A 15,645-nucleotide genomic window follows, 5' to 3' on the forward strand; every position below is an offset into this window, starting at 1 on the left:
AAAAATCCTTTATATACATGTTTATTCGTTATTGCAAATTAAATAATAATTACGAATAATTTGATATCCGAGGCCAAGAGCATTGCCGTGCCTACAAAATGAATAAATGCATGTGCGGTAATTTTTATTGCAATTTAAACTAATTGTTTAATGTTAAAACAATACAATATTGAAGGAAATTGTTAGTTGTTACCATTCATTCTTTAGGAGCAATTTACCAGGAAAAGATATAAAAAATAATAAAATTATTTTTCACTGTTTGATTCATTGATCAATAAAAAATTACATAGACAGAAAAGCTTGAATGAGTACAATGAAAATAAAAACATATGAGTGTGAATTTGCACTTTCTTTACAAAGGTCACAATATATGTTAGGTATTTCTCATTATCTACAGATTTCCTTGCGATAATCGCTCCAAAGTACAAAGGAAAAAACACATACGAAATTGTACTTTCACTTGGATTCATTTCCTAACAAGAGTGTTAGATTTAATATGAAAAGCACATTCATGAAATAATACAATTTTGACGTTAGTAATAGATTTGAGTAAAATTTTATAATAAACTAGCTGTTCGCCCTGACTTCACCCAACTAGACTTTATCGAATAGAGAAAAATCTTTCAAATCCGTTGAGTCGACTTTGAAGTATAAGCTCTGGGTTATAAAGCACGCTTTTGCACATTGCTAAGGAAAGCTTTAAGTCGATGGAGTGAAGAGCTTTGAGTTTAGATCAAGCACAACAAACCTGATAAAGAATATATTATTGGTAATATATTAATACTGACTTCTAGTATAACCTACTACTAAATCAGTTTGTAATCAGCGAACTTATTTAGTTGGACAGATGCTTGCTACCTTTTTGATTTTCCCCCTTTCAGTATTTTTATGACGAAAATTTTTAATTTCCACTTTATTGACTTTTATTATTTAAAACGTATAGGTAGATACAGGTAGGTTTAACTAAGTAAATAATGTAATAAAATTTAATAATGATTTCATCCATATCACTTTTTATCGACATGAAACTTGGAAATTATATGTGACATTACAGTATTTTGGCATTATTGGGTTGGTTTGACGACAGAGCCTGGGACAAAATCCTGTGATGCCTTCATAGATTTTCTAATGAAAACCTTTGAGTTTGGGCTGGTTAGGCTCACCTTGGTATAGTTATTCTTTTGCATTGTTAATTGCACACTGTATATTAGTGGGTTTGTAGATAACTAAAAAACAATCAATAGCTATTAATATAATAAAATTGAAATTACCTCGCTATTTCAATTCTAAAATTTCTCATCAATATACAGTGAGATGTTGCCAAATATAAAAAAAATCTATTACGTATATGTAAGGTAGGTATATGTATACAGGGATTTTTTTTATCATATTTAGTTTCAAATCAAATGTAGGATTTTAATATTCTAAAATATTCACCTAGCAACAAAGATTGATTAATTGCAACATAAACCCGAGAGCTTGAATTATCAGTGAAAATTCTATTTAGTTAGTTAAGTACCTATACCTAGTTAATAACAACACGTGTTTCGTTTGATTTCCAAACTTGAAATGTATTTGAGTTATCTTGTATCTCCACCGTAGTTTTTACGCTCTAGATGCTCCACTATTCTATGTTTTATCAAACACAGAACACGAATATCATGATAAGCAATTATTGTCTGATCGAATAATTTTTTTGGGTTACAGGTGTTGGTTGGAAGAATTTGCAAATGCTAAGAAAGCTGGTCGTGAGCCATCGATATGGAAGCTTTTGATAAAGAATTTTTGGCTAGACTACTTACCAGGAGCCTTTTTATTGATCATAAATACAGTAACAAGGTAAAATATAGTATTAATTTCTACATTTATCTAGCTAACATTGATAAGAAATCAGTTCATACAGATAAATCGATGGAATATGTTATTTATATATTTTAATTAATGCATATCATCGTGACGTGGTTGGATTATTTTGCTCAAACAATTTAGCATTAGTCAGTGATAAGAACAAGAATGAATACAATTAGAAGAAAGCTAAGATTATGTTGTCTATATTTTATTTATTTAAATTTTCTTTTACTTAGGCAAAACTAATATCAAATTAATGTCCATGTTTTTCTAACACAAAACTGACAATAATTTCCGTATAATATTGATGCATGAAAATCATGATATGAACTGTATCATCATTTAATACGTTCTATGATAAAATATTTAAACATATAAATTTTTTTTTGTTCAAACAGGACGATACAACCACTGCTTTTTACGCCTTTGTTGACGTATTGGTCAGTAAATGCTACAATCACACAAGCAGAGGCGGGATACTACGCTCTAGCGATGTTAGCCTGCAACTACATTGGAATCCTCGCTCAACACCATAACAGTTTATTTGTGAGCCGTTTCAGTTTAAAAATGAAAATCGCCTTCTCCGCTGTCATTTACAGAAAGGTCAGTTTTATCTTCCATACTTTATACATTATAATATCAGACTAAGTAATCTATCTCGAATTTATTATATCAGGCCTGCAGAAATAAAACTTTTATTCCGATGATTCATACCTAATTGTGATTTTAATTCACGGTAAATTATTTTTTGATTTTGATAAAATGTCTATTGAAATTTGAATGTTGATGTTTTATTAGTTTTAGACATAGTTGACTATTGATTATATATTCTTTTACAGGTTTTACGATTGAGTCAACTCTCCTTAGGTCATGTGGCAGCTGGGAAATTAGTCAATATATTATCAAACGATTTGGTGCGATTTGATCAAGCTTTCATGTTTTTACATTATCTATGGTTGGTGCCTATACAGGTCGCCATAGTAATGTATTTCCTATATGATCTTGGAGGCTATGCACCGTTCGTGGGCCTTTTTGGAGTCGTTTTATTGATTTTACCTGTACAAGGTAATTTCCTTAGCGTTTTATACTTATATTATAATAAAAACTGTAATGAATTGTGTACAATATGTAGTTTTGTTCAGTCGATGTTAAGCGCGTCACACACGGTGAAGATACTAAATATTTTATGTTAAGATTCTCTAATATATTAGATTATAATAATTATAATATATATTAATAATATTTTATGTTAAGATTCTCTAATATATTAGATATTAGATTCTAATAGATTCTCTAATATATAGAGATTTCGCTCGCTGACTCGCGTTGAGTACGGACGTGTTTACGTGAATCTTATAATTTAATAAAAAAGTGTCAAGCCATTTAAAATCTTAATCAAATAGAATATGGTGTAATTTCCGTCAACAAACTGTGAACAAAAATATAAGTGTAGTGAGCAAGACGGACTGCGTAAACTGCATCTTTCTTTGTCCTGCTGTCTCCGTGCGATACATCACCGCAGTAAAGCTTAGCGCATACCGCAAGAGCGAAGCGATAAATATTGTGTGCTATATTTTTGCGTTATCTTATTACTAAGTTTGCTGAATTCTACAAAAATGAGTATTTTACGTTCACCAAAAAGTACATTGAGTATCGCGGGTAGCAGCTCTCAACCAAATTTATTTACTTTTAAAGAAGCAGAATATGAACAAAAAAATGTATCAATACGAAAGAGAAAAATGCCTGAAGATGAATTTGCATCTCAATTTAAAGATTTTAAAATGGAAATGCTTGATATATTGAATAACTTTGGCAAATTGCAAACAGATAGTATTCAGTCAATTAAAAATGATATTTCATCTATTAAAGACCAACTTGCAGATATCAAAACGACAACAGACGGACTAGCTCTTGAAAACCAATACCTGAAAATCCAAATAGAAAATTTAACGAGTAATGTGGGTGATACCCAACAGAAAGTAACTAAATTGGAAAATGACGTTCGTCTTCTACAAAATTTTCAATCGTCATCCATAAATACAGAAGGTTCAAATTTAATGGGTTTTTCGACTAACATTATAAATGAAGTACAAGACAGACTGGAACGCAGTAAAAACATAATAATTGTTGGAATTACGGAATCAAAGATGGAAGATTTGCAGAAGAAGAGAGAGCTTGATAGATACGAAGTGATGAAAATTATATCTCAAATAAATCCACAGTGTCCTGAACCAGTAAAAATCTTTCGCCTTGGAAAATTTGATGAAAATAAACTACGTCCTATAAAAGTCTGTTTTTCTTCACAAGAGATTGCAAAATCTATACTGATAAAAAAATCAATAATTAAAGATGGTAAAATTAAAATCTATTGGGACCAGACACCAATCCAGAAACAATATATGATAAATGTGCAAGAAGAACTGCGATTGCGCACAGAAAACGGAGAAAAAAATCTAACCATCAAATACATTAAAGGAATACCCACAATTTTAAAAAACTTTCCAAAAAACTAAATACGAATGAAAATTCAGCAAATTCTGAGGTTAAAAATAATAATATCACATACAAACTCTGTCAAAATTACGACGACATTATAGTTCACACCAAATCCATAAAGTTTCTTTACGCCAATGTCAGAAGTATAGTAAAAATAGGTAAAATAGATGAATTAAGATGTATTGTCGAATCTTTCCAAGCTGTTGTTCATTTGATAGTGCTGACGGAGACATGGATTAAGGATGAAGACCAGGCGAAAAGATTACAATTACCCGGATATACGCACTACTATAATTACAGAACTAAACTGAGAGGAGGAGGAGTCTCTATTTATATCCATGATAGCCTAAAACATGAATTTCTTGAGGAACAGTTTGAAGATGGTAATCATTTTCTATGGGTACATCTGAACTCACTTTCCCTGGATATTGGAGTTATATACAAACAGCCAGCTGCAAATACTCAAAAATTTCTTGAAAATTTTAGTCAACATCTAACGAAAAGAAAACGTGTAATTGTATTTGGTGATTTTAACCTAAATTTACTGAGCAACGACCAATCAATAAAAGAATATAAACTAATATTAAAAGAAAATAATATGAAAATATTAAATAAAATTAGTATTGAATACTGTACGCGAGATATGTCATCCTCAAAGTCCATCCTGGATCATGTTCTTACTAATCTACACAATGACACCTTTCAGCTTTCTATTATTGAATCTTCACTTTCTGACCATAAACAAATATATTTGGAGTTGAATAGACACAAACGAGAGGCTGTAAAACGAGTTCAATACCAATCAATCAATTACACAAGCTTATATGAAACTATAAAAAACATATTTTCGAAAGAAGAATTCCTTGATTACAAGCAATTTGAAATGACTCTGACAGCCACTATCAACAATAATAAAATAACAAGAACAAAATTTTTAAACCCACCAAGTAAAGACTGGATAAATAAAGATCTGATTGAGAGTATAAATCACAGAAACCAACTGTGGTACAACCTGAAACAAACTCCTGGTAACGAACGACTGAAAGAAGTTTTTGTTGAACAAAGAAATCTCGTATTCAGCAAAATTCAATCGGCGAAACGTCAATTCTATATTAAAAGTTTTAGCAATTGTCAGAGTGATCCTGCAAAAATGTGGCGGTTGATTTATAAATTATGTAATAATAAGGCTAAAGATCCGGTGATTACGAAACTTACAACTAACTCTGGGCAAATAACTAACGTCAATGAAATTTGTGAATATTTTAACGATTATTTTTCCACCGTAGGCGTTCAACTAGCCAACGACATTCCTAAAGAATTTCATAGAAACATTAAAATAATACTTAAAAGCCCCTCAAATTCTGCAAATAACTTGTCTAAATTAGAACCAACAAATGAAAATGAAGTTTTAAAAATAATAAATAGTCTCCGTAAAAATACTGCTATAGGTGTGGATGGAATAAGCATTCGGGTTATAAAAAATATAAAAGATTTATTAGTGAATAACTTGGTGAAAATAATAAATAAATGCCTAAGAGAAGGTTATTTTCCGGACTCCCTCAAAGTAGCCTCAGTAATTCCCATTCATAAATCTGGCTCTAAACTAGATCCCAGTAATTACCGTCCAATATCAGTACTACCAGCTTTGTCAAAAATATTCGAAAAAATTTTGCACTCCCGTTTAAACGGTTTTCTCACGTCTAATAAATTTTTCTTTAATAAACAATACGGATTCAGAGAAAAATCTAATACTATTGCAGCAACTGTGGATCTTATCACTAATGTCAGACTCAACATAGACCGTAGAAAGGTAGCTCTTGGAGTATTCGTCGATCTTAAGAAAGCTTTCGATACCGTAAGCCACGAAATTTTACTACTGAAATTAAGAAATGCGGGAATAACCGGAGTAGCTTATGACATATTTCGATCATACCTTAAAAATCGGTATCAAGTCGTAAAAATTAATGATCAATATAGCAAAAAAAGACCTATTAGCTGTGGCGTGCCTCAAGGCTCCCTTTTGGGCCCCCTATTTTTCCTTATCTATATTAATAACGTTCACGAAATAGGATTAACCGGAGATATTACTTTATATGCTGATGACACATGCTTGTTCTACTATGGTAATTCTATTGATATTGTAGTAAATCAAGCCCAAAAAGATCTTAACATATTAAACAGATGGTTTCAATCAAATTTACTTACGATAAACGCCTCCAAAACCAATTACATCATTTTTACCGCAAAAAATAAGAAAATAGGCTCCTACAATCCATTGTCCATAAACGGAGAAACGATAAAAAAAGTAAACGAAGAAAAATATCTCGGTCTCCTTCTCGATAAACAACTCACGTGGAAAGCCCACATCGAAAAAGTACGTAAAAAACTTACTTCGTTGATAGTGTTTCGGGTATATTATAGTATCTTCACCGTGTGTGACTTAAGTCGATAAAAGCAGCTATATTTAAAAGACATATGCATATTCAATTTTTTGATTGCAAAGACTTGAAGGACGAACTTGAGTTTAGAAAATTCTTTAAGAAATTGTCTGCCGTGCGATAATGTACCTACACGAGAAGACGTGGAATGCAATTTGCAATTTATTTTCTAATAATTTTATAATACGTTTAATAATTTTTAATCACACAGCCTTGTTTAAATGTTAATTATTGTATTCACATAACAGCTATTCTCACGAGATTAACTGCAAGTATAAGGCGGAATGTAGCGCAAAAAACGGACAAAAGGATTAAATTGATGAGTGAAATTATAAACGGCATTCAGGTAAAGATTATCATTATCTCTTTTATAATTTATTGTTTATCACTACATAGTATAAAACAAAGTCACTTTCTCTGTCCCTATGTCCCTTTGTATGCTTAAATCTTTCAAACTACGCAACGGATTTTGATGCGGTTTTTTTTTAATAGATAGAAAGATTCAAGAGGAAAGTTTTAGTAAGATATAATTTATTAGGTTTAAGTCAAAGCGGGCGAAGCCGCGGGCGGTAAGCTAGTAATAAAATAAAAAAGACGTGTGGCACCCGGGGACTGCCGCGGTAAAGCTATTGCATGCTATGCCTTCAAGCCACACCTCCGTGCCCGTCGGAGTGGGGAGCGTGAGGTTTTTCGTTACTAAATTTCTGGATTCGGTCCCCGCGCTCCGAGGCCCGCTATAGAAGCTGTGCAATAGCTTAATTATAAAAAAACAATAAAATCTCTAATAACTAGGCATTTAATTATTTTTTAAATTGCGTAAGTATGAATTTAAATGTATACTCCTCTCAAGGTTATCAAGATGTATGCATGGGAGAAATCCTTCCAAAAGCTAGTGACATTAGCCAGAGATTTCGAAGTGACTGCATTGAGGAAGTCTCTCTTCGTCCGCAGTGTGTTCTTGGGCTTTATGATGTTTGCTGAACGGATGACGATCTTTATTACATCCCTCACCATTGTGTTGACCGGAAATATACTGACTGCCACTATAGTATGTACTTGTTTTGTTATATTGCCTTTCTTGAGTCTGTGCACTTTATAAAAGATTAAAATTTAAATGTGACCATGTAACTGAGCAACTCCTTGAACGAAAAAAAGGTAATAGAATTTGGTTTTTCTCATACGTATATTATAGAGAAGATTGGAAGCTCTGTATGTTCTGTTATCTACATATCCGAATCCATGCGAATTACTTTAAAGATTTACATAGGCCAAATGAACCTATGTTGTTATGAGAACCGACTTGGCTATAGTACCAATGTTTTTACTAATTATTAAAATTTTGTTCCAGCTGTACCCTATAAAGCTATACTTAAATTTAATTCAAACAAACTTGACGTTCATTTTGCCACTGGCCATTGCTAGCTTGTCTGAATTGGGGGTATCTTTAAACCGTATAAAAGAAGTCCTCGTTATGGGTAAATACTATATTAATAATTATTCAGATTATCTTATTTATAAAACTTATTACAAACATATATTCATTGTTGTTTTGTAATTTAGATGAACGAGAGGACTTATCAATTTTGCCAAAAGAGAAATATGAATCACGACTATCTATTCGTAAGTATAATATTGTATTTAAATTAATAAAGAAATCGATTAATATCATTTAAAATATTTATTTTAAACACCATTGTGAAGTAAACAAGAGTATATATTTGAATAATAATTACAATTAAATTTTAATAAGAAAAAAAAAGAGCTGAGCCTTCTTTGGCAAGATTCAAACATACAAAAACCGTAACCTTACTCCATGACATATGTATGTAGCAGTACCTATTGCCATGACGCGACCTTGAAATTTTACTCTCAACGCGCCTAAAAAAGTTTCACTTCAAAATTATACATTTTGTGTCGTGGGTTGAAGTAACATAGATTTTTATTCTAGTATCAGCTAAAGCTCAGGCTGAAGGATACATAGTAGAATTAGACAATGTTAGTGCCACTTGGGCTGAGGCGGAAGATACCAGTTCTCCGTTTAGCTTGAAGAATATTTCGCTACGACTGCGCAAAAACAAGCTTTGTGCAGTTATTGGATCCGTTGGCTCTGGAAAGGTCAGTAAACTATTCTTTAAGGCTGTACTATGCATTATTCACGAATTTTCCGATGAGAATTGTGCTAAAATGGTTTTAAGAAAAGATTGACCTTCTCATTCTGATTTGTATGGCTTATAAAAGTTTGATAGATACAATCATTACGACAATTTAATCAACGTAAAAGTAATGAATTTTAATAATATTTTGTGAGGAAAATATGCAATTTATGTAATTATTGATAGGTATGAATCAAAAATAGCCTCCTCCTTTTTTGTAATCGGTTAAAACAGTTTCATAATAATATTATGTATGTCCTTGTTTTATGATTCACTTTCAATATTATATTTTACAATAGTTATTTAAGTCGTTTATATAGTGCAATGATTTCAGTCTTCTTTACTACAAGTATTACTACGGGAATTGCCAGCAGTAAGTGGAAAAATGAAAATAAGTGGAAGCGTGTCCTATGCGTGCCAAGAGTCATGGCTTTACCCCGCTACAGTTAGGGAAAATATTATTTTTGGATTGCCCTACGACAAACAAAAATACAACGAGGTACTTATTATATTGTCGATATGTATCATATCTCTTAATTAATACATTTTATTGTTTTATTGCAAGTCTCAAAATGCATAATCATTCAACAACATATTTTTACTTAGGTTTGCAGAGTCTGTTGTTTGCTACCAGATTTTAAACAATTTCCATATGCTGATTTATCTTTAGTGGGAGAACGCGGGGTTCAATTATCCGGAGGGCAAAGAGCCAGAATCAATTTGGCAAGAGCTATTTATAGAGAGGTCAGTATAGAAAGAATATTTTATGCATAGAATATTGAGAAAAATTAAAAAACATTTTTTAAAATGAATATACGTTTGTATATATGATACAAAATCATATTAGCGAAGGGGACATAAACGATATTAAGTGCAAAGTTTAAATCTAGAAATTGCAATCGGCATTGATTTTTTCTTCATATTCCAGGCAGACATATACTTATTGGATGATCCTTTATCAGCTGTAGATGCTAATGTTGGTCGACAACTGTTCGACGAATGTATTCTAGGTTACCTTCGTGGGCGAACATGTATCTTAGTAACACATCAAATACACTTCATCAGAGCCGCTGATACAATTGTTGTTTTAAACGATGTAAGTAGTGCCTTCATTCTAAAAACCTTATAACTTATCTGTACCTATTCAATATTTTCAACACTGAATATATGTTTAAGGGTGCTATTGAGAATCAAGGGTCATTCAATGATTTGATAAAATCTGAAAAAGAACTTTCTTCGTTATTAACGTCGCTTGAAAGAAATCCGGATGAAGAAAAGGTGGAAACGGTATGAAATTTATATTAAATACTTAACCCGAATTTCGATCTGTCAACACTGAGCTATTTCAATTCATTGATTTGATCTTTTTAGGCTATCGAGGAGCCCAGAATTATTCGTGGCATGTCAAGAGTATCGGTGCGTAGTGAGGAGGCATCTAAAATAATGAAGGAACAAATCTTGGAGGCAGAAGAACGAGCTAAGGGCAATTTGAAGTTTGAAGTGATAGTTAATTATCTGAAAAGTATACAGTCGTGCTTCTGGATAACAATGACACTCTTTTCTCTTTTATTAGCACAAGCAGCGGCGACATTTTACGACTATGCTTTGAGTTTCTGGTGAGCTAAATCTAATTTAGAAATGCAAGTATCGATTATTGAATTTTTGTCTTATTTACAATATTTATATACCACAGGACAAATGAAGTTGATAAATATGAGCAGAGCTTACCGCCAGGCGTGGAACCAGGTATGTATTTAAACTCCGAATATATATTAAAGTATTTAAAACTGCAAGTATAAAAACAATTTTATATGTGTCTATTAAATACGTCCCTGATACATTCACGTTGTACTTTAGACCCTGGACTAGACGTTGTGATGGGACCTCTAACAACAGGACAATATCTAATAATTACTGGAGCTGTTGTTATATTCACCGTGATAACGACACAAACTAGAATCGGTGCTTTCGTCGTAGCGGTCTCTCGAGCTTCCAGAAATCTTCATAATGACATGTTTCAAAATCTCATTAAGGCTGTGATGAGATTTTTTGATACAAACCCATCAGGTGAGACCTATAGTTACTAATTCTTTCCATCATTGCTTAATAACATTTTGTTATCTTGTTATCTTTTTTATTTTATTTTTTACCTTGGATACTTAACGATTGATTTGATTGCATATCTAGGAAGTTAAGGCAATAACACGTTTCGATATGACAATAATTAAACATGATGATAACATAAAGTTAACAAAAATAAAGATAGAATCGTTATACTAGATACTTGTCCATTTAACTTGAAATCCATTATCTCCTTGGATCTATAACTAATATTATAAAGTTGAAGAATATGTGTGTTTGCTTGAACGCACTAATGTCAGGAACCACGGTTCCGATTTGAAAAATTATTTCACGGTTATAATATAGTCCATTTATCGAGGGAGGCTATAGGCATCATCATACTAAGACCAATAGGAGCAATGCGGGTAAAACCGGGATACCTCTGCTCCTCTTTTAACTACATATTTAATAATTATGCATCACATTATAAAACGATCTTATTTTTTAAGGGCGAGTTTTGAACAGGTTCTCTAAGGACATGGGATCAATGGATGAAAATTTACCTCGGAGTTTTCTGGAAACAATACAAATGTACTTGTTGGCGCTCAGTGTACTAGTGTTAAATGCTACAGCGCTGCCTTGGACCCTTATACCGACTGTTATCTTACTCCTTATATTCTTAGTAATATTTAGGTGGTATTTAAATGCAGCTCAAGCAGTTAAAAGATTGGAAAGTACAAGTACGTATTCTCATTTACCATATAATCTATGATTTTTCATTTTGAATTGCCTATGATTATATATATATTTTTACCTTAACAGCGAAAAGTCCCGTATTTGGAATGCTCAGTTCTACAATTACTGGTTTATCAACGATTAGAAGTTCTAATTCGCAAGATAGATTGCAAAAAATGTTCGATGATGCCCAGGTAAGTTAATATTACCGTAATCTCATATTACTAATAGAGCAAGATCCCAGGGCCGCCAGACTTCACCTACTTTCTGACGGATTAAATGTGGACGATTGGGTAGTGTTAGTATATGCTACCATATGTGCATGATGATAGCACATACTAACACTCCCCAATCATCAAAAATTCTTCCGTCAGAAAATAGGAGAAGTCTGGCGGCCCTGGTCGTGTATGTGGGTGATCTTGTACTATAACATATTATCCTAACAAATCACTTAAAAATCTTAAGGTTATTTTTTTCCCTAGGATCTCAATACAAGCGCGTTTTTCTCATTCATCGGTGGATCCTCCGCGTTTGGCATGTACCTGGACACAATAGGTCTTGTGTATTTGGGCGTTATAATAGCAGCCTTCCTCTTCATAGATTTTGGTAAGTCATCCCAGATATTAATACATATAAATTATACACACTTATTAATTCTAAATAAATAGAATTAGAATATTTTTTATCCTAATCTGAACTTTAGAACTTTCTGATCAAGACTGCGTAATTTCTAGGTGATGCTCTTCCTGTTGGTAGTGTTGGTCTTGCTGTCAGTCAATCGATGTCAATGACCTTTATTTTGCAAATGGCTGCAAGAATTACAGCAGATCTTTTAGCTCAAATGACCTCTGTAGAGCGTGTACTCGAATACACTAACCTACCACCAGAAGATAATATGGAAGATGGACGTAAGTATTAAAAAAAAAGGAAATTAGGTATAGAAAATAAAGATGTTTAAGGATGTATAAATTTTCAAAGATGCGGCAAAATGTATCAGTATCGGTTAACTAAGCGGTGAACAATATTTTAGTGTCTATGCGATATAATCATTAATTAATTAACGTTTTATCGTTCTAACTAATGTTTATTTTATTGCCATTGATTATCATATGTAATTTACATTAATTGTTACTACAATTTTATTTTAATTTAAATATACTTTTAAAATAATGTATAAAATATTAACTCTTTCATAATACTTATAAAACGTTGGTAATATGTATTTTAGCAACTCGGCCTGCAGTGGATTGGCCAACGAAAGGAAATTTAGAATTTGAAAACGTTTACTTACAATATGGTTTGGAAGACCCACCAGTGTTGAAAGATCTCAGTTTCACAATACAGGGTGGTTGGAAAGTAAGTAATTTTGCCATGTGTTTATTTTTTTTATATTTATGATAATAAAACGGTAATATGAATTGGTTGGAAGTTCGGCAGAGACCGACCACCACCGCTCAAGATGTTTCACAAAGTTCTTTGAAAAGATGTTGTCGGCCATTTTTTAAAGTGATTCTTTTATTACATCGTCTCAAACGTTTTGGTCTGTGTAGCGCATGTCGCGTGACGGTCGGCTGCCGAGTAGGTATAAAGCAGTGTTCGGAACCGTTCGAACAGTTTCACTTTTACCGTGGTTTCATAAAACCACACAACATTTTTTTTTTAATATTATAGGACATTATTACACAAATCGACGTAGTCCCACAGTAAGCTCAATTAAGGCTTGTGTTGTGGGTACTAGGCGACGATAAATATAGGTAATATTTAATAAATACATATAAGATACATATATAGATAACACTCAGACCCAAGAACAAATAATTGAGTTCATCACACAAATATTTGCCCTGACCGGGGATCGAGCCCGGGACCGTCGGCTCAGTAGGCAGTTACTTTACCACTGCGCCAACCGCGTCGTCTAATTAAATACTACTATTTTAAAATCGAACTTGTACGTATTATGTGCATGACAATATGAATTATTTTTTAATAGGAAAGCATTCTGGATTAATCTAATTAACATGACGAACAAATTCTTGTTCTTTCTATGTCGACAAAACTCTAATTAATTGAGATGTTTTCAGGTCGGTATAGTGGGCAGAACTGGAGCTGGTAAATCGTCGCTTATATATGCTTTATTCAGACTCACAACCATTGAAGGGAAAATCAAAATTGATGGTTTAGATACTAACGGCATTGCGAAAAATGTGAGTAATAATTCATAATTCAATGTAGTATTATCTATAAATATCAATACTAAGGTTCGACAGATATTAATTGTTTTTATTATGATTTCAGGTATTGCGTTCTAAAATTTCAATTATTCCACAAGTTCCCGTGTTGTTCTCGGCAACATTAAGGTACAATTTGGATCCGTTTGATTCATACAGTGATGAAGACATCTGGAGAGCGTTAGAACAAGTAGGTTTAATTATTAATAACTAAGTAAATGCAATCAAATATACATTACTTATTAAAACTTAAAAATTTAAACTTAATATGGAACAGATGTTAGATGATTCATATCTCAGCAAAAATTTAACTCGTACAGATATCAAAAGAGAAAATCGCTTGATAATTTGATTGTGAGATAGCATAAATAGTAATAAACTTCATTACAGGTGGAATTAAAAGACGCCATACCAGCTTTGGATTATAAAGTAACAGAGGGTGGGTCTAATTTCTCGGTCGGTCAACGACAGCTGCTCTGCTTGGCGAGAGCCATCTTGCGATCCAATAAGATCCTTGTTATGGACGAAGCGACGGCTAATGTCGATCCACAGTACGTTACAATATTAATATATTACTTTTAGATTTAATATCGGTATAATAAATCTTGAAATATGATGTAGAAAGAATTAAATAACAAAACCATATCCTTGTTTTTATGTCCCAATATTTCATATTTGAACATTGATATGAGATTATTTGTATGTTTCTATTTTCAGAACGGATGATCTGATCCAGAAAACAATTAGAGGTATATTTTCCTCGTGCACTGTGCTAACAATTGCTCATCGTCTGAACACTATCATGGATTCAGACCGAGTAGTGGTCATGGACAAGGGGCAGGTCGCGGAGTTTGACCACCCGTACATACTGCTCTCTAATCCGAACAGTCTGTTCAGTTTTATGGTCAACGAGACTGGTGAAAACATGAGCAAAGTCCTATTCGAAGTTGCCAAAGCTAAATACTTTAATAGAGATGTTAATGCCATAGCTCGCTCTGGTGAAGCTAAAAAAGACATGTAGTCTTTGGAGTGGTGGAACTGTTTGCATCAAACGTGTCTTTGTTGTAAGCCGATGTCGATGAATGGATGATATCACAGTATCACAATATATATTTCCTATATTTTAATACTGTGCTGTGATGATATTATGGAAAAATGTACTTATACTTAACTATATTGTAGTTAAATTTTTAAACTTAGGTAAATAAATATAAATAATCTAAACAGCTTTGTTTTATTGTGAATAATAAAAAAGAATATGTTATTTACCTTGATTATTCCCACATCTCGTTACAAGTACATATTAAAAATTAATCTAAAATCCATTTATACCATATTTTTAGTAGAGAGAATATTTAAATTATTAGTGGTATGATGAACGAATATGTTTCATATTGATGAAAATGAAGCAGTTTAATTTAATACACAGGTGACGGTATGAAACACAATATGATTTATGAAGTTTGTTGGCTTTGGTCCCGAGATCTACTTTCATGCAAATTATGTATATTGATTACAAGAACTCTACTACACAATATTCTGTTCTAGACCTATCAGTATCATATTATACACGTAAATATGTTATGATGAAAGGATTTTAATTTATAGTACCTACTAAACGTAACAGGAGACGCTCTAGACAAAAAAGTTTATGTATAAATGTATAAGGCCTTATTACGTTTACAA

The 15,645-nt window shown here is 32.4% G+C and overlaps 1 protein-coding gene across 1 annotated transcript in view; it reads left to right on the plus strand.

Annotated features, from left to right (window-relative positions):
- Window positions 1-15,183, plus strand: part of LOC149909789 (uncharacterized) — a 35,064-nt gene extending 19,881 nt beyond the window's left edge. Inside the window, exons 13-36 of the mRNA XM_090120200.1 lie at window positions 1,708-1,839; window positions 2,247-2,451; window positions 2,688-2,913; window positions 7,031-7,128; window positions 7,633-7,830; window positions 8,131-8,257; window positions 8,343-8,402; window positions 8,731-8,897; window positions 9,270-9,434; window positions 9,542-9,679; window positions 9,864-10,031; window positions 10,112-10,222; window positions 10,307-10,551; window positions 10,629-10,681; window positions 10,793-11,002; window positions 11,506-11,736; window positions 11,819-11,925; window positions 12,214-12,337; window positions 12,466-12,639; window positions 12,960-13,087; window positions 13,813-13,935; window positions 14,027-14,149; window positions 14,350-14,510; window positions 14,677-15,183. Of these exons, the coding sequence (XP_089976326.1) occupies window positions 1,708-1,839; window positions 2,247-2,451; window positions 2,688-2,913; window positions 7,031-7,128; window positions 7,633-7,830; window positions 8,131-8,257; window positions 8,343-8,402; window positions 8,731-8,897; window positions 9,270-9,434; window positions 9,542-9,679; window positions 9,864-10,031; window positions 10,112-10,222; window positions 10,307-10,551; window positions 10,629-10,681; window positions 10,793-11,002; window positions 11,506-11,736; window positions 11,819-11,925; window positions 12,214-12,337; window positions 12,466-12,639; window positions 12,960-13,087; window positions 13,813-13,935; window positions 14,027-14,149; window positions 14,350-14,510; window positions 14,677-14,980 (3,778 nt within the window). The 3' untranslated portion in view covers window positions 14,981-15,183. The remainder of the gene's footprint in view (window positions 1-1,707; window positions 1,840-2,246; window positions 2,452-2,687; window positions 2,914-7,030; window positions 7,129-7,632; window positions 7,831-8,130; window positions 8,258-8,342; window positions 8,403-8,730; window positions 8,898-9,269; window positions 9,435-9,541; window positions 9,680-9,863; window positions 10,032-10,111; window positions 10,223-10,306; window positions 10,552-10,628; window positions 10,682-10,792; window positions 11,003-11,505; window positions 11,737-11,818; window positions 11,926-12,213; window positions 12,338-12,465; window positions 12,640-12,959; window positions 13,088-13,812; window positions 13,936-14,026; window positions 14,150-14,349; window positions 14,511-14,676) is intronic.
- Window positions 15,184-15,645: the final 462 nt, after the last annotated feature.

Source organism: Colias eurytheme, chromosome 3, assembly GCF_061535395.1.
Source record: "Colias eurytheme isolate Ceu_HAF_F1 chromosome 3, ilColEury1 Martin Lab GWU primary, whole genome shotgun sequence".
Taxonomy (NCBI): domain Eukaryota; kingdom Metazoa; phylum Arthropoda; class Insecta; order Lepidoptera; family Pieridae; genus Colias; species Colias eurytheme.